Raw genomic sequence first — 26942 nt, forward strand, 5'->3', positions numbered from 1 at the left:
TTTTAAATTAATTAATTAATTAATTAATTTTCAGAAAAACAGTATTCATTATTTTTTCACCACACCCAGTGCTCCATGCAATCCGTGCCCTCCATAATACCCACCACCCGGTACCCCGACCTCCCACCCCTGCCTTCAGCCATCTTTGAGAGAGAAGTGAGATGATTTTCTCCATGATTGTAGGGCGGGGGAGTGGCAGGGCTGGTGGCAGGGTCCAGATTCCAGGCCGGGGTACTTTCCACAGCAGAGGAGCCCGGCCCACCTTTATCAACCCCCACCCCATGCCCCAAGTGGCCCAACGCCCCTCTCCCAGCCCTTCTGTGCCTGGAGGGAACTGGCCCACCTGTCCAGTCCTTCCTTCTACCCTCTTGTGTCTCGAGGGGCAGATTTACTGCTGGAGATTCCAGAAGAAGCCCTTGGGCCCCCTCTGTGTGCATCTGTTTAGAACTGTAAATTCCTTTTCCCATGATAAGCTTACAGCCAGTTGATCCTGGGGGTCTCATTTAGGTCATAGACCAGAGCCTTCAAGGAAGATGATTGTTAAGGTTCCGTCGAACTCCCCAATTCCTGCGATTGGATGACATCAGAATTGTGAATAATCAGGCTGGCCCTAAGCCAGGTCGGGCTGTGCTGCTTCCATCAGAAACTTCCTCCCCCTCTTTACAAAAACAGGCCCGCCCCGTTGGGCTCCCTCCTGGCCCTGTCCACTGGGCATCCTCCTGCTGCAGAGAAACCCGCCCACCCAGGGCCACTGACCCCACCCCCTGCCTTGAAATTTAAAGCAGGCCAGAGCCGTGCAGGGAGATTGGAGCTGAGGTCCTGCAAGAGCCCAGGGCTGAAGAGAAAGCTGTCTCGGAGGGAGGGAAGGAAGGAAGGCAAGCAGGGGCGGTAAGTTGAATTCTGCGCCTCTCTGTCTGTCCAAGTCCTCCTGCCTCTCTTAAAAAATCTTTCTGGCAAAGGGCGCCAATAGAAGAATGCCTTAATGAGGGACTGACTTTGTAATTCAGGCAAAAAGCGGATTAGCAAGAATCCGAGTCCCAAGGGAGCCTGCTTTTTGTAGCTGCATTTCATTGGGATGGGCTGAAGGCTTTTGGAGGGCGTTCGGGGAAGAGAGAATAGGAGGGATTATTTCTTGGAGAAAAGTCTCAGCAGAGTAAAGGAGAAAGTACAAAGAATTAGGGACAAATGCTCTGAAGAGACGATGGGATCCGCTCATGAATAATGGGCAAAAAAAGTGCCATCCGCCGCTGCCTTCAGGACTTGTGGCTAGCAGAGCCTGGAGGGTCCGCGGTGTCTGGCTGCCCCCCCCCCTCGGTGAGCCTGTTAAGAAGCTGAGGCTGGGAATGGGGGAGTGAGGCACAGGACTGCCTCAGAGCAGAATTAAGTAGGTGGAAAGTGTTGGGAAAGAGAAGGCCTCTGCTCTCCCTCCGCACATCCCCAGCCTCCATCTCCACTGGTCAGTTTTGGCCCAATGTGCAAGTGTGCGGTCCTCTTTAAGGACTTTGCAATTACGGCGGGGAGAATAAAATGAATGGTTTTGCTTCCTAAGGTGCTCTGCGCGATGCCTATCAGGGCTTTCCAGATTTTCGCTGTTATTATCTTTATTTTCTTAACCTCCCTGGGAGGGAGGGCGGGAGGGAGCCAGAGAAGTAGGAGAACACTCTGAGCTCCCAGGTAACTAGCGACAAACTCAAATGCAAAGAAGTGTGGAAAGGATTTACCCGGTGGTCAGGTCGGATTAATAGCGGTGATCTCTTGCAGAGGAAAATTGTGTGTGTGTGTGTGTGTGTGTGTGTGTGTGCATTTGCAATTCCATGAAGAAATATTGCAAATACAACTAGTAAGCAGAGTCCCTTGAAGGTGACTTCCTCAGCAGTTCCTGCCCATGGGCAAGAAGACACATTCTGGGATGTAGACGCTGACTTGTCCAGAATCAATATATGACGGTCAGCCCGAGGGCTTCCTGTGAGAGCAGAGCCAGGCTCGGGAACCAGCAGGGATTTATGAATGTTGAAATAGAAAGAGCCCCATGCCACCCATTACTTTATTCTACCTAAAGTGTTCTCAGAGATGCTGACCTCAAACCTGGATCTCATCAAGAGTAAAGGGTAGCTCCCCTCTGCCCAGTGGCTTAGTCTCTGTCCAGACTCCAGACTTATTTTGGGATGCCTCCTATTAGATACTCCTGGAGTCTGGGCTACTCTTCAGTGGCTTCCTCCTGCAGAGGGACAGCAGCCAGGGGGTAGCTGAGGGACAGTAGTGACTTGGGTTACAGTAGAACCATGCTCAGTACAGTTCAGACTATAGTAACCAGCGGCCCGGCCGTACTCAGTGACCATACCCATCTAATGCTTTTGTAAATGACTGGCTGGGACCACAGAGCATCGGGGGGAAACTTTCTGTCCAGGGGAGCCCTGGTACTAATCTGCAAACAGCACCTTTTCTGGTTAGGGGGTTTTATAGCAACGGAAGGGGCCCTTTGACTAAGATCATTGTTTAGAAGGAGCAGCATTTCCAAAGCTTCTAAAATGTGTGCCGGTTCTTTTTGATCGGACAGGTAAGGGGGCAACATGGTTCCCAAGAATGGTGGTGAACTTAGCTCCAATCCAAACTCAAAGTCCATGCACTTCTTTGAAATACTGAGTGCCGCTGCTGAGGAAGAATTTAGGTGTTGATGTGGAATGTTCAGTCTCACTTGATTATTTGGCACCGTGTGTCTGTGGTTTTAGAGTAAAATGTCTACTTTCTGTGAGGGAATTTCAGCTCTGCTCTGATAAGGTGGCTACGAGGGACAATGAGTGGCCAGAATATTCTCTTCATTTATTCTTTGGGTCATTAGCTTTGCACGGAGAAAAATTCTGTACAGAGTTTCAGGCTATAAGCCAACCAGCTCACAAAACTGGTAGTCTCAAATCAAACCAGATAAAAGAACGAGGACAATTTAGACTCACGGGAAGTCAGAGCCAGAAAAAATCTTAGCAATCTTTCACTCTGGTCCAACCCCAGGTCCATCCACATGGTCTCCCAATACTGGCTTCGTTGTCTACTTACACATAAGAATAGCCTATTTTTTTGACGATCTTTTGTCCATTCTCCTCCTTGAGAAATTGACTTCTGGGGAAGAGGGTAGAGTGACAGACAAGGCTCTCGATCGCCTGAAAAGTAACATGAGTGCCAAAGGGAAAATGAACAAGGTGTTAGCCACACAACAGGCATTTCATAAACATTTTTAAAAGGGATGACTTGGGCAAGTTTGGGTGCCTATTACCATTATCCAAGAAATACCAACTAGCTGTTCTGCCTATAAAACTTAATGCAATTGCATGTTCTTCGCAGCTACCCAGCACCATTTGTGTCAACAGTCACAGTCTTCAGGGTGACTCTTGACTAGCGGGCCTATGCGCAGGTGAGCACGGCTTGCCTATGGGATGCTCTGACACAGGCATCAGCGGCTTGGAGAGGTTGTCTGGGGCCTGATCTAGAAAACCTGATTCTACCTTGAGCCTCTGAAGTAACCCACTTCAAGGTCAGGCTGAACCTAGACACTGGGATACCTTCATATGCCAAGCCTTTTCTGTTTATTACATGGTCACAGATAGTCCATTAATTTGCAACCAGACGTTAGGGAATCGACACCGAACTCAGGCCACAAAGGCTCCTGCATCTTTAGAACTCTCGGGCTTTCCAAACCATACTTCCTCCTAGGAAAGCCCTCGAAGGGAGAGCCTGGGATGTGTGAATCGAATTCCTTTGTCCAGTGGAAGGTGTTTGCTGAAGAGGAAGGGGCTCTGGCTGCTGGCTGCTATTACCCAGACCACAAGGCTTTGTAAACGACTGATCATTTACAAAATGACCAGTTTACAGCATTTATTGACCATTTACAGCAACGGTCACCTCTTGGCCCTATGCTCTGAGGAGCACTTCTTTATTTTGTTTAACCAGCGGCTTATATAATAATATCAATTCCAGGAAACCTACCTTGACCAGCTCCTCACCTCACCAAGAGGAAGTAGATCTCGCTCCTCTACGTTCTACTAAGACCCCTTCTTCCTCTGCATTTCCGCCTTCTACCCCGACCTCCCTGCGTATACCGCAGCGCTGATCTCACTGTACTATGAGGACCTAATTACCTGTCTGTCCCATGCCTAAGCTATGAGTTTTTGCGGACAGAGCATATATGTCCTTATACCATGGAGCCTGTGCATGGGCCGTGGTGGGTGCTCTGCAAACATTTGATGGTGAATACATAGAGGTGTTAGATCTTTGCCCATGAATCCAAGAAAGGAGGAAATTAGACTGAGCTGGGGCTTGAAGGAGAGGGGCTGGGGTCACGGACCTGACAGATATCGCCCAAGGAGGACACGCAAAGCGGCTCTAGAGCCCCTTTGAGAAAGAGAGCATTGCATGAACATCTTGATGTCAGCTGAAGCCTCTGCAGGTAGGGGACAGGACAGTCAGCAGGGAAGCTGAGCCCAGTAACCTGCTATGAGTAATCTAAAAGGGAAAGGCTGCCCGCTGGTCAGCTGGATTCCTGCTGGCTTTTCATATTTTGTCCTGTTCATAGAAAAGAGAAACTTGCTTTAGTTTGCCTCATCGGAGCAAGAGCCAGTGTCTGCCCCCTGGGCTGCAGAGAGAAAGGGAAGTTTTTTTTTCTTCTTCTTTTTCTGGGAAGCTCCGATTTCCTTATTTTTCTAGCCTCCTGTCTCTGGTTTTTAAACATCCATGTGGTCTGCTTCGGACGGGCCTTATCAGTAGCAGCAGCCTGATTTCCCAGTGGTCTCAGGCACTAATTCCAGTTTCCTCGGAGAGTCCGGCATAATCCTGATGTAAATAGGTCCCGGAGAGGCAAATTAAAAAAAAGAAAGAAAGAAAGAAAACATTAAAAATGAGGTGAAAGACACTACCTCATATATCCAGAAAATAATGATTCCTGTTCATGTAGATGAAAGGCACGAACTTTTAGATCAGTTGTGAAGAATCTGGTTGCGGGTTATCACAAGATGTCCACATGATCGAGGAAGGAGCATTTGGGTATTAATGCTTGACCACAGTGGGGAACCCCGTAGATGTTAGCATCTTTCTGTCTTGGTAGCTTTAGGTTGTTTTTCCAGGGAGAAGCTGTTCATGCCGGTGCCCCTGTTATTGAAGGACGCTCGTGACTGCCAGTACGGTTGACCTTACCGTGCACTGGCCATTGTGTCATAGGGCCTTTGCCTGCTTCTTCTCTAATTCAGCAAGGTGGGAGTGATTGGCCCATTAAAAAATCCAGGAAACCATACACAACCTGTGTGTCATGGTTGTGTCATGGAATTTGAACTTAAGACTATGCCCCTTGCACTGTAACATGCTGTCCTTCCCAAATAGCAACTCTGAGTGCATGAAAAACATAACGGTCTAGCATCGGGACGCAGGAAGGAGGGTTGGAAACAGTGTCGGTTCGAGTCTTGACACCACCTCTCACCACGTATCCCGCCTTAGGGCCAAGGTCCTGATGCTTTTTGGAAGTTTGATTCTCTCATTCGTAAAAACAAGAGAATACTATTATTCTATTATATATTATAGAATGCTATTCTATAGTATTACATATATTATATATATATTAAGGTTCTGTAGACTCTGCCTGGCGAGTGGTAGGTGCTCCAATGCCCATGGAGCAAGGGGCATTAACCCACACACAGTTCTTGCAAACACATCGTAACATTGCTTTCCTATGAGCCCAAGAAAAACGTGTACGCATTCAGTAACGATACAAGGAAAGCTTCTGATCAATTTTCTGACTCATGGGTGTTGAAATCTGGAGGTAAACTAAAGAATTACCAAAGGATTGTGTATTTCATTGCTTTGCAATGATGTTGACTTTAGGGAGTGGGAGGATCATGAGGAACTACCTTCATGCTTAAAATGAGACATTGTTTTAGATCAACCTCAGATTGAGGGGTTTGTTTAAATTCAGACTTTGGGATTAACATTTTATCGCACTAATTGCATTAGCATTTGTCAGCTAAACCTTGTTTTTTCTTCTCCGGGTAAAAAGTTTATTAGGAAAGGGTTTCTTTTGTTTTTATCCTAAAAGGAGGCAGGATGGACTTCTGGTTTCCTAGACCCACAAAGAGCTCTCCCCTATTTCCTCCAAGCAACCAGCGTTACCTGGCAAACTATGGACAGCGAGTAGACGACAGAGCTCAGTGCCAAGATTTGGAGTAGCCTGGTCAGTTTCACATAACTCAAGTCACAAGTCATCCCCCCGCCTATGGTTTGAAGATGTTTTGGAGAGAATTCTGCCCTGAGTAACTCATGAGATGGGTGGGAGCTAGCAGAGGATTCTGTTCTATTCACCTCATTGGAATGGATCATATTAGATAAGAAACAGGCTCTTCCTCTCTTGTCCGTTATGAAACAGGCTCTTCAAGAAGAGAGAAAATAAACTTTGACACACAGAAAGTTAAGGATTGAGAAGTTAAGAATTGTTCACATGATGGCAGTTTTTGAAAATGGTTTTTATTCTGAGAGCACAGCCTCTATAAAAAGCGGGACCTGTGTAAGTGAGACGGGGCTGCGAGGCTAGTGTGGCTCCCGTCTCGTGTTCCATCTGGAACCTGCAAAGGTGAGCTTTTTTTGGGGGGGGGGTCCCCGCATATGGGGGCAGGACTCCTCTTGCCCTCTCACCCCCTCTGTTGTCCCAGTGAGATGCCTTTGCTACTCCAAGGAGTTCTTCCTTGGGCCATTTCTTTTCTAATTTGTTGGCATCCATTCTGGGCCATGGTGGTTGGGGGGGTGGAAGGAGGGTGTTGTTTGTTTTAAAGCTATGAGTCACTTTAAAGTATTGGTATTCTTGGAGACTGACTTTTTCTTACTCAGATTTCCAGAGAGAAGCTTTGCAAAGCAGTAATAATCTGAGAATCTCCTTTACCAAAGATTAAGCTAGCAAACCTTGCACACGGTGTAAAATTTGATCATAGTATCAACTTACTTTTGTCTTTCCCTTGCAATTTCCCTGCTCCTCTAGCTCGCTCATATTTCTGTCTTCTTCCTGCTGGCAAGAGTGAAAACAGTCCCTGAGTTCTATACCAGCAGGGGCATTTGCATTGTTTGTACCTAGAACCACAGAACTTGGTCGAGTGACTGTATTTGCACAGTTCTTCTATTGCAGATCAATTTTACACATGTGGTCATGTTTAAATAAAAGTACTAATACACATTTTTAAGTGTTTCACAGTTTATACCCATTATATCATTTCTTCTCATAATGGCAGAAACCACAGTGTGTCAACCCTGGAGGAAACCTCAAGAGTCCATCCAACTTGGTTTTGCATCCCTGGGAGCTGATTTTTTTTTTTTTTTTAAGATTTTATTTATTTATTTAAGAGACAGAGATCACAAGCAGGCAGAGAAGCAGGCAGAGAGAGGAGAGAGCAGGCTCCCCACTGAGCAGAGAGCCCGATTCAGGGCTCGATCCCAGGACCCCGGAATCATGACCTGAGCCGAAGGCAAGAGGCTTTAACCCACTGAGCCACCCAAGTGCCCCTGGGAGCTGATTTTTGTGCCTCAAAATATAGATACTTTTGGGAAGGGCGGTGTATCAACTTTTACTGTCAATGTAACCTATGTGAATGAACATACCAGTCCCTTTCTGGAAGGCAGATTTTTAAGGGGGAAGATGGAGAGAAAAGGCCAATCAATGCAAAGGGACACGAGGGGCCCCTGGGTGGCTCAGTCAGTTAAGTGTCTGCCTCCTGACTGCAGTTCGGGTCATTGTCTTAGTTCATTATCTCAGGGTCATGAGATTGAGCCCCTGTCTGGGCTCCATGGGGCATTTGCTTGAGATCCTCTCCCTCTGCCCCTCCCTCATCACTACTCCCCCACCACCTGGGCATGTGCTCTCTCTCTCAAATGAATAGATCTATTAAAAAAAAAAAGGACATGTAAAGGCACTGAGGACAACAGTTCATCTACTTTTTCCCAGGATTTCTAGCTGTCCTGCCGCTGTTCCAGCAGCTTCACCCAATGCAGACCCAACACCTATGAATGGGCGCCCATCAGGCAGCCTTGCCCCATGTTACTGCTGCCAAAATAAATCCCGAGTTCTGGCTAGCGTGACCACTGACTTCTCAGGCACAAGGGCACACTTCCTTGGCTCTGGCAGAGTAACCCCCTCCCTGGTTACCAGTCCATTGTTCCCGTTTTTCCCCTAGAACAGTCATCACTCATGGTTGTTCAGAGGGACCAGGGAACGGAGTCACTGTATTGCTGTTGCCAGCAAGACCCAGCGCAGCTTCCAGACAGAAGGTCAGAGCAGCTCTGGAAGCAGATGAGGCTTTCGCATGCAGACATGCAGACTGTGTCCCTCACCAGGATTTCTACCCGTGTCTCCTTGAAATCCAGGCCATGCTTAATTTGCCAGGCCCGTATCCTGGGTTTTGTTTTTGTTTTTGTCTTTTTTTGTTTGCTTGCTTTGTTTTGTTTTGTTTTAGTTTTAGTTTTTTTTTTTTTTTTTTTTTTTTTGCACAGAGTCTTTGTCCATTTGCCAAGCTCTGTGCCTGCTGAATTCCATCCACCAGAGAGGGTGTCTTTTGCAAATCTGCAGAAATCAATTCACGTGCTAACATGGACCTGACAGGCCTGGGGCCCTGGGACCTTGGGGTCCCCAGGCCTTATGCCATTGCAGAATCCATTACTCTCACACGACGATGTCTTCAGTGATTCAGGGATTCCAGTCTAACAAAAGTGAGACCTCCTGGTGGTTTTCTTTCTCCCTACCTCCCACTCCATCCATTCATTCTTGCTTCTTTCTCTTACTTCCTTGCTTTTTTAGTTCTCTGACTCTGGGAAACTATGAAATAGGCAAAAGGAAGAGAACACGGGAAAAAAAAAATAACAAGTCGTCTTTGTATTTGTAAAATGAGCCCAGAAGGATTTCTCACACTTACTCCATACATCTCGCCCCCCACCCTCCTCACCACGAACACAGGGCACTCCAGCCTCTGGGGGCAGCCCCTGTTCACAGTGTAGAAGCCTGTCCTGGCGCTGGCTGGCCCCGTGGTCCCAGAGTCTGAGTCCCTGTTTCTGGTATTCACTTTGTTTTTTGTCCAGGCACTGCCCCCAGACCTCTACACCCACCTCTTTAATGAAGGCAAAACAAGGACACATTTTTTTCCTCCCCTCTTCCTTCTCCCTTGTCTTTGGACAACACTGCTTGTCTGCTGGTGGGATGACTCACTTCTTTGTCATCCCTCACCCCATTCAGCCCGTCCAGATGCTCTCATTGCCTCTGTGCAACGAGATGGAGCTAGTGTCTTGTTTGAGATTATCACTGGATCGGCTCAAGGCCTAGCAAGGTCCCCCCAAAGTGAGGGAAGATAAGGACTGACAGAACAGAGACTGTCTCAGACACTGCCCGGAGCAGAAGGCAAAAATAGACTCCTTGGCCCCTTATGCCCCTGGAGTTGTCAAGGGTTTTCCCATGATGCAGCTGTGTGGGAGCCACAATGGAAGTCATACTAAATCATGCTCCGCCTCCCCATCTGGTCCCCCTCCCCCATTTGTCCAGAGAATGCAAATGTGTCAATACTGCACTTCTCACTTGGCAATTTTCCAACATCTAGAGTTATGTTCCAGTTAGAAGGACCCAGATGTCTTTTTTTTTTTTTTTTAAAGACCCCGAATTCTTGAAATAATAAAACTGTCTTGGTGGGCATCCAGAGGAAAAAATGAAAATAACCCTCTGGGAAAGGGCTGGTTGGTTTGACAGGCAGTGCTAACGAGGGTTAAGTTCCTTGTTGATGCATGGCTCATGTACTCATTCATTGCTTCAGAATTTCTTCATAAAGCCAAGATAATAAAGGATGAGACAATCTATATGCGTCTGTGAAACAGGATTAACATCCGGAAGAAAGAGAGGGGATGCATTTAACAAGGTCTATTTTTAAAAGTTAATAAGAAATGGGATAAAGGGGCGCCTGGGTGGCTCAGTGGGTTAAGCCTCTACCTTCGCCTCAGGTCATGATCTTGGGGTCCTAGGATCGAGCCCCGCATCGGGCTCTCTGCTCAGTGGGGAGCCTGCTTCCCTATCTCTTTCTACCTACCTTTCTGCCTACTTGTGATCTCTCTCTCTCTGTCAAATAAATAAATAAAATCTTAAGAAAAGAAAAGAAAAGGGATAAAATTAAGAAGGGAAATTTCCTCTTTCTTATCAAGAAAGAGGAAAGCCAGAGCAGGTCCCATGGCCAGAATCAGAAGATTCCACCAAGGGCTCTCGTTGCCCATGGGCTCAACTCCCTACTGTTCTCTTCTGAAACTCTGAGAAGCCGGTAGTAGTAAGCTTCCTTCTCCCAAGGAGAAAAGGCCCTCAAAGAGCACATCCTATGAGGAGGGTCCTTGGCCCTCCAAATTAGAACTAAGGCAGATTAGATCCTGCCTTCTTTCTGTTTCCTTCACCATGGAGGAGGAGGAGGGGGCGGGGGCGGACTTGGTTGGTGAGCCAGGCCTCTGAGCCTCGCCTGCATTTGCTCCTTGGAATCCTGTTGACCAGCCACCCCCCCACCCCCCCACCCCCGTTGCTCCCTCCCCTCATCCCTGTCCCGGCTCCCTTTGTCCTCCTCTGCCTGTCCCCAGCAGCCCCAGAAGAAGCATTGGGGCATAAAGAATCCTCCCCCCCACCCCCTCTTTTTACCCTTGCTCTGAAGGGGGCCTGTGGCCAGTGAGGGAACGGACACTTCCAACAGGGAAGTTCTTTGCAAAGAAACAAAGGAGCCAGAGACAGAACCGGATGAAAAAGTCTTGGAAGCCTCTGATCTAACAGGGCCCTGAGGATCCTGGCGATGGGGGAGGGGTGGGACCGAAAGTTGTTGTGACTGAAGGGAAATGAGTCAAGGAAGAAATGCCTGATTTAATTCTTGTGGACAAAGGAGTGAGTGGGCCTGCCAGACCACAAAATAACACCCCGACCAACTAACCTAGTTTAAGCTGTGGAGGGCATGATCACTGGGGAAAGACACATAGAAACTGGGAATTTGGGGTCTAGGAGGATCTGAGTCTTATGACCAAAGGCCAGATGGCTCGGTTCCTTTCTGCCTATCTGTACTTTGCCGGGCCTGCCTGTAAAATAAGAGACAGACCTTCCAAGGGAGCAGCGGGGAGGGCAAGAGCCAGAGCAGAAGAGCATTTCTTGTGCTGGGCAAGGAGTTCTAAGTGTGAGAACCGAGGTAATGGGGGTAGGTTGGCTCTGTGAGGTGCTGGCCGTAGAGTCCCTATGGTGTCCTCAGAAAAGGTTTCAGAGCGGACATTTCTATGTTCCACCTAGTTGACCCCAGGGCAGGAATTCACTTTGAGGACACCAAACCGGGACACTATTGCCAGGAAGCGCCAGGTGTGGTCTCACTATTCAGCCAGCCCACAGAGATCTCTGGGCAAGACAATCTCCTAGCCACCTGTGCCCGTTGACGGATGAATGGATAAGCAAGATGTGGTCTATACAGACAACAGAATCTTCCTCGGCTTTAAAAAGGGAGGAGAGTTGGGAGCACCTGGGTGGCTCAATCAGTTCAGTATCCGACTCTTGATTTCAGCTCAGGTCTTGATCTCAGGATCACGAGTTCAAGCCCCATGTTGGGCTCTATGCTGGGTCCAGAGCTTACTTTACACTCAAACACACACACACATGAAAGGGAAGAGATTCTGACACATAGTTCCCCATGGATGAACCCTGAGAACGGTATGCGAAGTGAAATGAGCCAGTCACAAAAGGACCCATAGTCTATGATTCCACCCAGATGAGGAAGCGAGCGAGTTGCCATAGTCATAAAGACAGAAAGTATTGTACTTTCTGGTGGTTGCCAGGGGAATGGGGGTTATTGTTTATTGGGCACAGAGTTTCAGTTTGGGAGGATAATAACATTCTGCAGAGGGACGGTGGTGATGGTTGCCTAACAGTGTGAACACACTTAATGCCACTGACCTGTGCACATAACAGTGGTTAAGATGGTCCATTTTATGTATCTTACCACAGTAAAAACTATATATACAATTGAAAACATCTTCCAGGCACCTGTGGCATTTCCTGCCGTGGGAGTTGATGCTGGAGGGACTGGCCATGATCGAGTCGTAGGTTCTCGAACTTTGCCACACTCCTTGATTTCTCGATCCCACTATGAAGTCTTTTTCTCCCCACTTCTTCTTCCAGAATTCAAGGTTCACTCTGAAGGAACCATAAATACAATGAAGAGAGAGCTGGTGTGCGTTCTGCTGCTTTTTGGAGCAGCCCTCTCCTTGTCCAGCCAGGTAAGAGGTCTGTGCCTCGAGCCCGCCATGTACCCTCGTTGGACTCAGGAGCCCCCCCGGGGGTTATGTCCGAGCACAGGGGTGCAGCAGAAGTCAGTAGGTATGGATCCTCTCTGTCTAGGATGCTCAGCATTCAGGGTCCGTAGGCACCTCTTCAGACTTGGGTAAATAGGCCATGGCCTGCCTTCTTTGGAAGGCACGGACTGCCTTCTTTGGAGCTGTTTTTAAAGAGTGTGTTTGCATTCATCCATAAGACATCTTTAAAAAGGTGGTGCAGCAGCCATGAAGCTGGAAAGCCGCCCTACGCTGTTCACTATCCACTTGGGATGGAAACTATACCCTGGACACACTCTCTAAAAATGCCCAGCAAGCAGGGGCATCATGGAGGGCCCAGTGGGTAACACCCGCAGAGTGAGATTTTACAGGAGACAGTTGGGGACGGCGACATGGTGGGGAGGGAGGTGGGCTACCACTGCACTGACCACTTGCGGCTACAGTTAAATGCAATTAAAGATTCAGTTCAGTCGCACTAGCCCCATTTCAAGTGCTCAGTCGCCGCATGCGACTAGTGGTTACGGCACTGCACAGCACAGGAATTAAAGATTTTCATCACTCAGAAAGCTCTTATGACAGCACTGGTCTAGAAGGAGAGGACGAATTAGAAAAGAAGGCAAGAAGTGGACATTGCACCTGGGGCCAGCTATACCTGAGGGGGAATCTTCGGGCCCGGTGGCATCTGATTGGTGGGGGTGTGAGTGGTCTGTGGGTCAACCACGTTTATTCCTAAAACGCCTAGCATGTGCTGATCCTTTTTCCATCCCTGGTCGCTTTGCAGGAGATCCACACCCGATTCAGAAGAGGAGCCAGATCTTACAGAGGTGAGGTGAAAGGGGAGGTAGAAGGGGGAGTCTGTGGAAGCGGGAGCCAAAATCAGGGCTTAGGAGTTCAGGGTGTTGGAGGCTCTGTCGGGGTTTCTCTTCCACCACGCCCAGCTTACTTGAGCTGCGTGAAGGTGAAATTTTGCAGGGTGATTCTGTGAAGATGTCTGTGTCACCCCCATCCCTTACTCATTCACTTAGTTAACTAAGGCCCTGTTTTGAGAGGACAGGAACAGACGTGCCCTCAAGGAGTCAGGCTGTCAGGGAGTCACAGAGCTGGCAGGGTGGGAGGGAGGGGCTGCCAGCTCAGTGGCCCGAAGCCCTGTTACACAGGTGAGAAGACAGAGCCAGAGATTGAATGATGGGCCTGAAGGCCACCACCGTGGCCAGGATGCAGCTGCGCAGGTCCTCTGGTTTCCTTTTCTGGGCTGGGAGCTCCATCCTGCTGGCATCTTTGTTAACTGCCATCTCTGTGCATACCTGTCTTCCGGTTGGTAAAACCAGAGTAATGAGCCTGGGTTACCTCACACAAGTTGCACAGTTGTGGAAAGACTTTTCACTCTAGAGTCGACTCTAGAAACCTGAGGAACATCCCCCATGAGCACTAGGTAAGATTCCAAAAATAGAATATGCTCGCAGCCAGATTGTCTAGACTCTGGTTGGAAGAAATCTAGGCCCAGCTTCAAGTCTAAAGCTACCAACGTGGGGCCCTCCTCTCTCGTCCTTCATGACCTAGTTCCTTTGGGTCTGGAAGGCTTTGCAACACCTCTTTTAAAGTGGAAGTTTCCCCAGAGTGAAGTATGCTGTAATTTTTTTTTAAAGAAAAAGTGAGATAGAGAGAGCACAGGCACACACATGGGAGTGGTGAGGTGGGGCAGAGGGAGAGAACGAGAGAGAATCTTCAGCAGGCTCCATGCCCAGTGCAACATAGGGTTTGAACCAAGACCCTGACATCATGACCTGAGCCAAAACCAGGAGTAAGACACTTAACCGACTGAGCCGCCCTGGTGCCCGAACACTATACTCCAAGCCTTCATTGTTGGATAGCACAGCATTTCCAACAAGGGTATCCTGGCCCCAGCAGAGCCCCAAAAGAAACAATAATGTTATTTACAATGAGCATGTGTCACTGCTTTAGTTAATGAAAAGTTGAAGATTTCCTAAGTTGGCAGTCTGCTTTGCAAACAGAGAGAGACGAAGAGGCCAGGAATATCAATGCGAGGACTCAGACCGTTTTCATTACGTCACAAATACTAGTGAGAGCAGCACATTCCCCCCACACACTATGATGTCAGTTTTCTTTTGGGCTAGCAATGCATCATTTGTGTGGTAATACTCAAATGGGTCAAAAACTCTGGTAGCCAATTATATACATGTACATATTTCTGATGAAAGAAAATGAAAAATTAGGGGCACCTGGATGGCTCAGTCAGTTGGGCATCTGCCTTTGGCTCAGGTCATGATCCTTGGGTCCTGGGATTGAGCCCCACATTGTGCTCCCTGCTGAGCAGGGAGCTTTTGCTGCTCCTCTCCACTCATGCTCTCCCAATCTCTCTCTCTCTCTCTGATAAATAAATAAATAAAATATTCTTTAAAAATAAAAATATAAAATAAAATGAAAAATTAAAATATCACTTAGTAAATGCATTTTGATAGGTAAATTCTTCCAAGATGAGGGTCCGTCCAAGGAAGAACGACAAACACAGTCTTTGGTGACTGATTGGTAGATGTGTGTTATCTTCCAGCTGGGATGACAGATGGGTTGTATGACTATGATTGAGGAACTTTCTCAGTAGGACCTGGGGTGGGGCGGTGGCAGCGTTTGGGCAGCTGTGCCATCAAGAGGCCACCTGTCTCTCATTCCAGTGAGCTGCAGAGATGAGAAGACGCAGACACTCTACCTGCAGAACGAGTCATGGCTGCGCCCGGGCCTTCGGGGCAACCGCGTGGAGTACTGTCGCTGCGTGGGTGGCCGCCCACACTGCCACTCTGTGCCTGTCCGAAGTACGTAAGCGCTCGCAGCCCAAGCTTGGAGCTCCAGCTCTCCCACTGCCCCCCCCACCACTGCGCATGCGTGCAGAACTTCAGCCATTGTTTCCCCATGGGCTCTTCCGTAGGCCCATGCGAAGGCACTGAGTCAACAAGTGAGACTGTGACCCGGGGCCCATGCCTTCTCCAGCCTGGCCTCAGCTTCCTCATCTGTCCAATGGGGACAATGGGTGTAACTGCTTCACGGTTTGCAGAGAGGATGAAATGAGCTCCTTTTATAAACTGCTGAGAATAGTGCCTGACACGTGGAGCTCACTCCTATTATCCTTGGAACTGCTTTTTAAGGTGACCAGGGGCTTCCTTGTTTTGTCCCTGACAGGTTGCAGCGAACCCAGGTGCTTCAATGGCGGGGTATGCCGGCAGGCTCTCTACTTCTCAGATTTTGTCTGCCAGTGTCCTGAAGGGTTTATGGGGAAGCGCTGCGAAATAGGTGAGTGGTAGGTGGGCGGTGCGGGAAGAGGGACAGAATCCCAAGTCTTCCCAGAAAGGAGAGGCAGTGTGTGGTGATGTGGGGAGGTGGGAGGCGGTGGGGGTGGGGTGAGGAGCGGGGCAGGGAAGGATCCTGCAGGGGTTGGTTAGGAAACCAGAGTGTTGGGCCCAATGGGCGGAGCCTTGGGAGCCAAGCTGGAGTCTCTCTGGTGGACACGGCCAGCCCCGTGTACCACCCGTGCCCCAATAGCTTCAGCAGCAAACCTGCCTCGCTGGTTTGGGGTGACAACAGAGCAGACGTGAAACCCCTTTGGAAAACTAAATGACAGAAGGGGGAACTCACATGGGAGGCATCACGTGTCCTGCTTTCAATCAGATGCCAGTGCCACCTGCTACAAGGACCAGGGTATCACCTATAGGGGCACATGGAGCACAGCAGAAAGTGGGGCCGAGTGTGTTAACTGGAACAGCAGCGTGCTGGCCTCGAAGCCGTACACTGGGAGGAGGCCCAACGCCGTCCAGCTGGGACTTGGCAATCACAATTACTGCAGGTGAGAGGGCCACCTACGCTCCTGAGCTTGCTCCCCTCCCTGGGGAGGAGCTGCTACATCCGGAAGCGACCTGGAGCCGATCTGCCACGGCTCTCCAGAGGAACAGAACCAATACACTCCCTACCAATATGGTGATTCATAGCAAGGAGTTGGCTCGCTGCGGGGGCTGGCATGTCTGAAATCTGTGGGCAGGCCAGTAGGCTGCAAACTCAGACAGGCTTCTCTGTTGCAGTCTGGAGGCCGAACTTCCACCCCAGCTTTCGCTCCTAAGGCCTTCCACAGATTGGAGGAGGCGACCCACACGATGGGGGTTAATCTCCTTCACTTCAACAGATTGCTGATATTAGCCACAGCTACAAAATCTCTTCAGCACAGCACCTAGATTAATGTTCGATTAGATAAATGGGCACTTAGAGCCAAGTTAATCCATAAAACCAATCATCCCAGGCCAGCCCTTGTCAACATGGCTTCTGTGCACAAGTCCTTAACCCCCCTTTGGTCTCCAGATGGAGACAGTAGCCAAGTCCTACTTCCACCCAACCTGATCCAGCTCTCCCGGGTACAACTGGAAGTGCACGGACCTTTTCCCCGGAAGAGGATGCAGAGTCCTTGGGTCTGAGAGGGAGGCTTCACTTCTCTCCTCCCACGGCCTTCCCTGGCTGCTTTTTCAGAAACCCCGACCGTGACTCGAGGCCCTGGTGCTACGTCTTCAAGGCAGGGAAGTACAGCAGTGAGTTCTGCAGCACACCAGCCTGCCCCAAGGGTAAGTGCGGCCTCCCCTTCCCCCCCAACCCTAGCGTCCTGGAAGTAGAGTCTCAGAGGATAAAGCAACTGTGTTTCTACAGCTGAGGAGACAAAGGAGTAGGCTGCTGGTTCATCATTTTCATTGCAGAGGCAAGACAAGTCAGGAGATGTAGGTCTTCACCCAGGCCTGGCCTCTAATTAACTGGTTGACCTTGAGCTGGTTTCTTTGCCCCCGACCCTCCATTTCCTCAGGTACAGAGGAGAAGGGGGCCCGCATTGGTGGTTTCCAGGCCTTTTGAGGGGGAATGGAGATTCTCCCCTTCATGATTGAGGGGCGTATTTTCCATTGCTCTCTCTCTTTTTAAGAGAGAGATGTTAAACATATTATATGTTTAATATAAGAAGATTTTCCAAATTTAAAAATACTAAATTATCAAAAAGCACTATGCATTCTGTGGTGCTTTTACAAATAATGATATTGCAATAGTATAAAACATGTGTTTTAAAGTTCTAAATATTCGGGGCACCTGGGTGGCTCAGTGGGTTAAGCCTCTGCCTTTGGCTCATGTCATGATCCCAGTATCCTGGGATCGAGCCCCGCATCAGGCTACCTGCTCAGCAGGGAGCCTGCTTCCCCCTCTCTCTCTGCCTGCCTCTCTGCCTACTTGTGACCTCTCTCTCTCTCTGTCAAATAAATAAATAAAATCTTTAAAAATAAATAAATAAAAAAAAATAAAGTTCTAAATATTCATACACAATATTAATGTGCCTTCTGCCAACAGATAAGTCTGACATGTCTGTGAATTTGAGGACCCTTTACAGTAATTCTAAAGCATCTTCTCCCCTCCACGGATCAGTAAACTGTGACTCACTGGTCTAGGTAGCCTTAAAGATCATGTTCCTTATGTCGTTTAGAGTGGTACACTCTGCCAGTTTCAAGTGGGGAGAAAGGAGGGTAAAATGGGGCAAATAGGCAGCATCTGTAGGTCCATATGCTCTCTTCCTGCTCAAGGCCAACAAACCCTTCAGAGCACTGGCAGACAAAATCTGAGAAACTGGGGTCTGCTGACATGTCACTCCATTGAAGAGCCCCGGTTCACCACAACCTGTCAAGTATAAACAAGGAAACTCCCAATTACCTTCGAAGCAGCTCCAGCAATAATCACTACCAGTTGGGCATAGACCCTTCCTACCCAACATGAACGAACCCTCAAGGATCTCTCCACACAGCAATCTAGGAAGCCACATCCAACTGATGAAAGCTGGCCCACCAACCGAAAGCCATTTACCACTCATGTAGAAGGGCTAGGAGGAGGGGGAGAGGGGAGAGGTGGGATGGTTATCTCCTCCCTCCTATGGGCAGGCTGGCTGCCTTCATCCTGTCAGGCCTGCCGCCCCTCTCAGGACCAGCTGCAAACCCTGACTTACCTGCGGTAGCATTTAAATTACTTTTGTTTCAGTTTGAGATTTCTTTTGTTCCAGAAAAATATGAGGACTGCTACTTTGGAAAGGGGTTAGCATACCGTGGCACGTACAGCCTCACTGCGTCTGGTACCTCCTGCCTCTCCTGGAATTCTGTAGCCCTAGCAGGCAAGGTCTACACAGCGTGGAAGAGCAATTCTCAGGCGCTGGGCCTGGGCAACCACAATTACTGCCGGTATGCAGCAAAGCGTCCGTGGGGTTCATGTCTGGGCAGAAGGCAGGACTGGGGCGTGGGATGGGAGAAGATTTCATACCTCAAGTTATAGGAAAGACCCAGTGGGTGGGATATGATCTAGTCACCCCCATTCACTCGCCAGCATAACATCTTTTATAAAGAGTGAAGTTCACCAGTTTGTCAGCCCACATTGCAAGTTCGAGGTGCTGTCCCTTAGCCACTTGGGCCTCATCTGCTCGGTTCTTATATGGCGCCTTTCTCCCAGTGAATCATAAGAGTGTCCTCACAGCATAGCTTACAGTTCCTTCCAACATCCTTGTCAGAGGAGAATGTTGTGATAGAAAATGTGATAGAAAAACAAAACTAAAGTTGTTTTCCTCTGGTGAGATCTCTGACAGAGCCAAGTTCGGAACTCAGGCCCCTCCTTTCCAGCTCATTGTTTGGCTATTGGTTTACTGAGCCTCCTTCCTCTCTCACATGGCTTGTGATGTGATTGAAAACCTTGAACTCTCTTATCATCTAGGAACCCAGATGGGGATGCCAAGCCTTGGTGTCATGTGCTGAAGGACCGCAAGGTGACGTGGGAATACTGCGACGTCCCCCAGTGCTGTAAGGACTGGCCCTTGGCCACCTGCCGCCGCCCAGCCCCCTCTTGACCATTTCCTCTGTCACTTCCCATGTCCTCACAGCTGTCTGCTTCAGACTGTGTCACTCCCAGATTTTCAGGAAGGCTTTGGTGGGGAGGGGCTTTCCATGATTGAAGCAACGCTCTGGGCAGGTGTTCATTCCCCATGCACGAGGGTGACACAAAGGGGCAAAGCGAAAGAGAACTTGCCAGTTTCTCTTAGAATTCATTAGGCTCTGAACTTCTCTCTCCGGATGCCTTTATTAATGGTTGGTGATGAGGTCGTGGTGAGCATGGAAGAGGAGAGCTCACATTGATGGCTGCCTCCATAACAAAGTGCTCTGGTAGCATTCTCCCGACAGCGTGGTCAGAGGTGGTCTTCCTCTCTTTAGTTTCCAGATGAGGAAACCAGCTCCCAATCATGTGGCTGCCGAAGCTCACTGGGCTCCAGGTGGCAGAGCCCGTGTCTGTCTGTTCCCACGTCCTCTGACCCCACAGCTTGTACTTCTGCTGTGAACTCTTCCAGCTTTTCTCACAGAGCCCGTTTCCCACAGGGGAGCTGGGTGGGTGGAGGGAGAGGAAGACTCAGAGGAAATTCAAGCTGGCACATTTTGCTAAAAAACCTTAGTTTAGAAGTTGTCTGAGAATAGATTATTATGACTCCATTCCTGTGAACACACATTTAGCCCGAATGTTGCTCAAGGAACGTATTACATAACTGGGCGGGTAAGTCGCAAACTACCAGCGGACTCACAGCGAAGGCCATGCCTGGAGAGTCCCCCGTGAGCAGCATCAGTAAGCTCGCTCGGAGCCTGGTGGGCTGGGAGTGTTAAGAAAGCTGCATGAGGAGGTAGGATCTCATCTAGGCCCTGACGGAGGGGCAAGGTGGGGGTAGATGGAAGAGAAATGGGGCAGGCATTCTCCAGGAGGGAGCCGCAGGACCACCTTATTAACGAAGCCAGGAGGCGGGTACGGGGAAAAACGGGCTAAGGAAGCATAGCAGAAAGATCCCATTGGGAGTCAGACAAATCTGGGTTCTAATCCAGAGGCCGCTGTGAGCTTGAGCAAAAATTTCCCAGCCTCTCAGGGTTCTAAGAGAAGAAACCGGGGTAGGTGCTCAAGGAACTCACCTGAGGACTGCAGGTCTGATCTCCTTTCTCTGTCCTTTCCTCTCCCAGCCACCTGTGGTCTGAGACAGTACAAGCAGCCGCAGTTCCGCATCAAAGGAGGGCTCTACACAGACATCACCTCTCATCCCTGGCAGGCCGCCATCTTTGTCAAGAACAGGAGGTCACCGGGAGAGAGGTTTTTTTGTGGCGGAATACTGATCAGTTCCTGCTGGGTCCTGTCTGCTGCCCACTGCTTCCAGGAGAGGTAGGGACTTCCAAAAACCCAGTAGGTCTCCGTAGACTTTGAGGCCTTGAAACTGGGGCCTGTTAGAAGCAGCCCCCCAGCAAGCAGCGCATCCTAAGGCTGTTTCTCCATTAGGTACAATCCCCACCACCTCAGGGTGGTTTTGGGCAGGACATACCGCGAGGTCCCCGGAGAAGAGGAGCAGAAATTTGAGGTTGAGAAATACATCATTCATGAGGAATTTGATGATGACACTTACAACAATGATATTGGTGAGACGTCCTATTGTCCCTGCTCCAGAGGACATGACAGCCACCCGGCCCCACCATGGGCGTCCCCACCTCTGCCTCCCATGCCCTCGCCCTCTCCGTCTTCCTCCCCTCCTATCAGACGGAGCATCCCATGAGGCTTATTCTCTTCCCGATCTCCTTCCAGTCCTGCTAAAACTGCAGTCGGACTCGCTACACTGCACCCAGGAGAGCGACGCTGTCCGCGCCGTGTGTCTGCCTGAGGCCACCCTGCAGCTGCCCGACTGGACAGAGTGCGAGCTGTCTGGCTACGGCAAGCACGAGGCGTGTAAGTGGAAGGAAGTCTCGGCTCCGTCCTGTCTGTCTGCAGGGCAGCGGGCCATGCAAATATTGAGAGGAAGAAGTCACGAGAATGTTCTAGCCCTGGCCCAGGCACTGGTGCTGTGTAAATGTAGTCATGTTCCCCGCAGACCAAGAAGCCACCGTCTGCCTTCCCCACCTCACAGGGTCACTATGCAGGTCAAGAAAGGAGTGAATAGTACAAGTGCTTGGAAGGGCTTAAGATGGCAGGAAAGTTCCGATGAGAAGGGGAGGCTGGTGATTAGGGTGTGGGGCTCTTGGGACTCTCTGGTCCTGTAGGTCTGAGTCCACACCCTAGATTTGCACCTGGTAGCGGTGGGAGCCAGGACATGGGTTTTCCTGTTACACAGCTCCGAGCCTCGGCCCCCTCACTGGGAACACGGGGGTAGAATCACCTAGTGCCTTAGAGTATGAGAATTCAATGACAGTAGGTTAAGCCAGTGGTTTTCAGCCAGGGTCTTTGCCCCCCAGAACACAATGGCCCTGCCTGGAGGCATTTTTGATTGTTAGGACTGAGGAAGGAGGTTTATACTAACATTTAGAGTTGAAGCAAAGGGCGCTGCTGAATACTTGCAATGCACAGCCCTCCTCAAAAAAATGATCTGGCCCCAAATGTCAATAGTGCTGCTCCTGAGAAACCATGAGCGAAATAAACTCTATAAAATATCTAGGTTGGGGGATGCCTGGGTGGCTCCGTCAGTCAAGCGGCTGCCTGGGGCTCAGGTCATGATCCTAGGGTCCTGGGATCAAGCCCCACATCAGGCTTCCTTCTTGGTGGTGAGCCTGCTTCTCCCTCTGCCTGCTGCTTCCCCTGCTTCCACATGCACTCTGTCTGACAAATAAATAAATAAAATCTTTTTTTTTTAACATTTTATTCATTTATTTGAGAGAGATCACAAGGAGGCATAGAGGCAGGCAGAGAGAGAGAGAAGCAGACTCCCCACTGAGCAGAGCCTGATATGGGGCTCGATCCCAGGACCCCAAGATCATGACCTGAGCTAAAGGTAGAGTCTTAACCCACTGAGCCACCCAGGTGCCCAACAAATAAAAATCTTTTTAAGAAGTAAAGTATTTGGTTTTGTCAGTCAAAGCAGTATTGATAACATTTCCTAGGCTTCAGGCCCATCCATCTGAAAGCTGGATCCAAACTAGCCATTATTAGAATAGTTGGCTTCCTCCTTCTAAAGGTTTATAAGTAACTTTCCCTAAGACCGTAAGTTATTTTCCCTTCTCTGTTTCAGCTTCTCCTTTCTATTCTGAGCGGCTGAAGGAGGCTCATGTCAGGCTGTACCCATCTCGCCGCTGCACTTCACAGCATCTGTTTAACAAAACCATCACCAACAACATGCTGTGCGCTGGAGACACGCGGAGTGGTGGGAACCAGGCAAACCTGCACGATGCCTGCCAGGTAGATGCAGGGGTCTTGCCTCACTCGGGCCCTCCCAAGGGGAAGAGTGGCTCTTGGCCCACAGGTTCCAAGCAAGGAAAAAGTTAGAGCCAGAACGGTTGAGTTCTTCTTGGTGAGGCACTGGAGATTCTAGATGAGGGCTTCAAAGAAATAACACCATCCGAGTGAGATCAAAGTTACCCAAACCTAAGAAATCTAAATTGCAGGAAATTTCCCCGGTGTCTACCCCGGAAACTCCACCTGATTCAGGGTTTCCTGTAAGCCCAGGCAATTAATCGACTATTGAAGTGATGGGTAAAGCCACATAAATGAGGCGATGCTTGACTTCTGGAGGCTGGAGAGTTGGAGTCCGCTATGTAGGGATGGGGGAGGAGGAGCTGCTGCTCACCCAGAAGTTCGACCCAGATGAATTGTGAGACAGAAGTTTCAAAAACTCATACCAGCCTTAAGAGGAGGCTGGTCACCTGGGAAAGCAAACTATTTCAGGCTGTGTTGGCATCCTTATCAGAGTTGGTACTTCGGTTTTGTGATAACCAGACACCCGTAAGGGACACACCAGCCTGTGGGATTAGGACCTAGATATAACCAAGGCACCGTTATCAGTGAGCCATTTCAAGCCTACAGTGTGCCAGGCTCTCCATCGAGGGGCTGGGGTGAGAGGGGAAAAAAAAAGAAGGAAGCAGGGCTCCTGCACTGCAGACTTCGTGGGCTTTCTTCTTATAAGGTAAATCGCATCAGCATTTTCCCCCAGTTCCTTGACAACCTTTGTCTCTTTTCGGATGGTTTCTTTAGAAACCTCAGCTGTACCCCTAGCTCAACAGTCATAAAAGGTTGTATGCAAAGTGAAACCTTGATCTGCAAGCTTCAAGTCAAAAACAAAAAACAAGTGATTTTGATTCAATAAGACAATAACGGCCAACCGTGACCAAGAGTTTTGCAAAATGTCATGCTTTCTCCCAATTAATTCCCAGAACGACCTCTTACAGTAGAGAGTAGGATCCCGATCTTCAAGATAAGAATACCAGAAGCACAGTTAGCCTGAGGCCACAACTACTGGGTGGTAGAGTTAAAAGAAGGAGCGTTATGGCCCGAAATGGCTGAGCAATTATCTCAATTCCAGTTTGCAATGTAGATACAGCCTAACCGTGGACAGGATCTAGACAGTAGGAGAAGGAAAGGATAAGTGGATTGGGGGAAATGCGAGGGGGAGACGAAGCATGAGAGACTGGATTCTGAGAAACAAACTGAGGGTTTTGGAGGGTGGGGGGTTAGGTGAGCCTGGTGGCGGGTATCAAGGAGGGCACGGATTGCGTGGAGCCTGGGTGCGGCGCATAAACAGTGAATCTTGGAACACCGAAAATTTTTTTAAAAATCTTAAATTTTTTTGGAAAAAAAAAGATCATTGATAAAAATTTCCCTCTCTGAACTAAATACTTTGAAGAAGATGACATTAGGACTACAAATATTAACCCTAACTTCCCCTCAATGAATCTGCATTTTTGGCAAACAACTAACCTGTTCTCTCTACTGCAGGGGGACTCAGGCGGCCCCTTGGTGTGTATGAAGGACAACCGCATGACTTTGGTTGGCATCATCAGTTGGGGCATTGGCTGCGGGCAGAAAGACGTTCCTGGCATATATACCAAGGTTACGAATTACCTAGACTGGATTCAAAACAATATGCGACCGTGACCAAGGACATCCAGTTCCCTGAAATCACAGGGAGACCCTGCTTCCTCTACTTCAGAAGACACACCCAGGCGAAGTGCTTCTTTACAGAGCTGAGCCATCACACAGTACAAGCAGGTGGCGGGGCAGGGGGAACCCAGAGGAGAGGGAGAGGATAGGTTTTCATAGGTACTTCCCATTTTAGAAGTTTTCGGGGGTTAAGATCTGATTTCAGAAGATAGTTTGGCAGCTGAGAAGACAGATAAACGCCAACCCCTCCAGGAATACCATCATTTAAGGCAGAAGAGAGGGAGAAGAGAAGCCCAGCCTCCTGATCTGTCACCACAAGAAGCTTTGGAAATGGGACCACAAAGATAAAAGCATGTCTCAATAGTAAAAAAGTAACGAGATCCTTCAGGAAGGAAGGATTGCATTAGAAATGGAATGTCTATTTATAGTGACAAGGAAGCCCAATGGGGCCTCCTAATAAGGGATGGGCTGGCTGGCCAGATCGTGTTCCTCAACACCACCTTTTAAATCAAGTATTTGGCTTTTCCCTTTCTCCACTTTACAGATCTTGGAAGGAAATCTTTTTGTGTATAGTGTAAATCTTTTTTTCTATATAAACCTTATAATAAAACAGACTTGTATCATTTTAGTAACTGATAAACTAGGCTTTAGTATATTTATATCAACCCATTTTAGTTTTTATTTTGTTGCCACGCCCCTGTATTATACTGTGCGGAAATAATAAATTCAGATTATTTTTCACATATTTTCCCCAATCTGAGTGGGATAATTTTGTTATACTTCTGCAGAATCTTACAGGTCTTTTATTCTTGGTACTCACTGTCACATTTTAAAAAATCATCTCAAATATTTCCTTTCATTCATTGGACATACACAGAACACTTGCTGTATACAAGGCAACATGCTAGGTAAAAAGGGGGAGGAAAGCTGTTCTCAGTTTGACAGGAAAATAGGGTACTTAAAGAAATACCCAGGTACAACACAGATGGGTCATGAAAACTGGGTTTCAGTTGCAGGAAGTATGAGGGAATCTTAAGGAAAAACAGAGTTAGATAGGGCTTTCAAAAACTGGGCGAGCTTTGGACTGGTGGGGAGGTATGGGCAAGGCATCCTTGAGATCAGGAATGTCACTGCATAGAAATAGAAAGACCCGGAGAGCAACGTGGGCTGTGGGAGTATGGGGAAGGATTTTGTACAGGTTGTCAGAAGTGAAGGTCCTGAAGAATGTAGATAGGAACTTTGATTATCGTGCTTCGAAGGCCAAACTGAGTTTTGGACTTAATTCTCTAGGCAACACGGAGCTACTGGGGCTTGTGTGCAACTGAAGTAAAGAAGTGAGCATGCGCTGGGGGAAAATGCACCCCGAAGGGGTTGGAATGAAGGCAGGCTGGGTAGGCAGACTCCATGGACAGCACCCAGGGTAGTAGAAAGGGGAATGGGAGCGTGACCTTGTCAACACAGCAGCATCCCACCGCGTGTCAGCCGAAAAGCTAGTATTGGCCATTTTCTTTCCAGTCCATTTTCCTTTCCCGTTCATCTGAAAGAATGAACTCTTGGACCATGGGATGCCCGGCAGCCTCAGTTGGAGGAGCACACAACTCTTGATCTCAAGGTTGTGAGTTTGAGCCCTATATGGGGTGTAGAGATCATTTAAATAAATAAAACTTAAAAAAAAAAAAAAAAAGACCATGCACTCCCAGACCAGTCCATGCTAGTATGTTCCTTAAGGATGCTGCTTTCTGCTCCTCTTAGACTATTTCTTAGCTCAAGCTGTAGCTCCTATTCTTGGCTGCAAGCTGACCGGTTGTATCATCCCTGCCCGTCTGGCCCCAAGAAGAAATCTAAGGGTGCTTGCTGTTGGATATATGCCAGCAGTTTCCCAAAGAGGAGACAAAGTTGCAATTGCCTCTATCTCTTGAAAAGCTGTGAGAACAGCTCACTTTAGAGGTTCTTAGAAGAAGAAAAGTATGTAGTTTTAGCTCACAGAGGAGACTCTCTAAAGCCCAAGAGTTTGATTTAGAGGGGAGTGAAACCCAAACTTCCCTGAAATACTCAAGCCCCCTCCTCCCCCACCCAGAGCAGTTAAGCTCAAGGTCACAGATTCCTCCACCTTAAACCTCTCCCATGCGTTTTCTCACGGAAACAGTACATTTCATGGAAGACAGAAGTGTGCCCTGACCATTTAGACAATCCCTGCTCAAGGGCATCTCTGGCAGGAAGTCAGTGGGTTTCTCCCCCTCCCCTTTGCATGACAAGACTTTCTTCAGAGACCCGGATGAATGAAATAAACTGAAGCAGCAAGGCCTCCTGGGATAGAAATGCCAAGTTCCAGGCCCCAACATTCCTCCGGGTGAGGTCCTGGCAACCAGAGGCTGGGTGGAGACATTGCTCACAGGCTGCCGCCGACCAAGCTGCAGGGCAGAGTCTCAGCCCCACAAACAGATTCCTGTGAGTTACACTAAAATACATTCAAAGAACAACACATCATTCATTACCTGGTGTGGGTTAGGAAATTTAGGATAAAATGTCCCAGAATTTGGCAGGCACGGGAAAGGTGAAATTAAATAGTTCCTTATTCCCACCTGGTTAATAAAGCAAACAGACACTAATAGATCTGAAGGACAAGAAAGATTCTTAGACAGCTGTGCAATACATTTTAGTGGGTA

General features: G+C 48.7%; 1 protein-coding gene across 1 annotated transcript; it reads left to right on the forward strand.

The window, feature by feature from the left end:
* Positions 1–734: 734 nt before the first annotated feature.
* PLAT (plasminogen activator, tissue type) lies at positions 735–25031 on the forward strand. The gene is made up of 14 exons (XM_045070952.1): positions 735–888; positions 12179–12276; positions 13112–13154; positions 15021–15158; positions 15523–15633; positions 16009–16183; positions 16855–16946; positions 18410–18584; positions 19108–19193; positions 20388–20583; positions 20698–20834; positions 20998–21138; positions 22412–22578; positions 24112–25031. Exons 2-14 carry the CDS (start codon positions 12214–12216, stop codon positions 24268–24270), a joined length of 1683 nt encoding a protein of 560 aa, XP_044926887.1. The 5' UTR covers positions 735–888; positions 12179–12213; the 3' UTR covers positions 24271–25031.
* Positions 25032–26942: the final 1911 nt, after the last annotated feature.

The sequence above is a fragment of the Mustela putorius genome, unplaced genomic scaffold, assembly GCF_011764305.1.
Source record: "Mustela putorius furo isolate JIRA1106 unplaced genomic scaffold, ASM1176430v1.1 tig00003976_pilon_pilon_pilon, whole genome shotgun sequence".
NCBI lineage: Eukaryota > Metazoa > Chordata > Mammalia > Carnivora > Mustelidae > Mustela > Mustela putorius.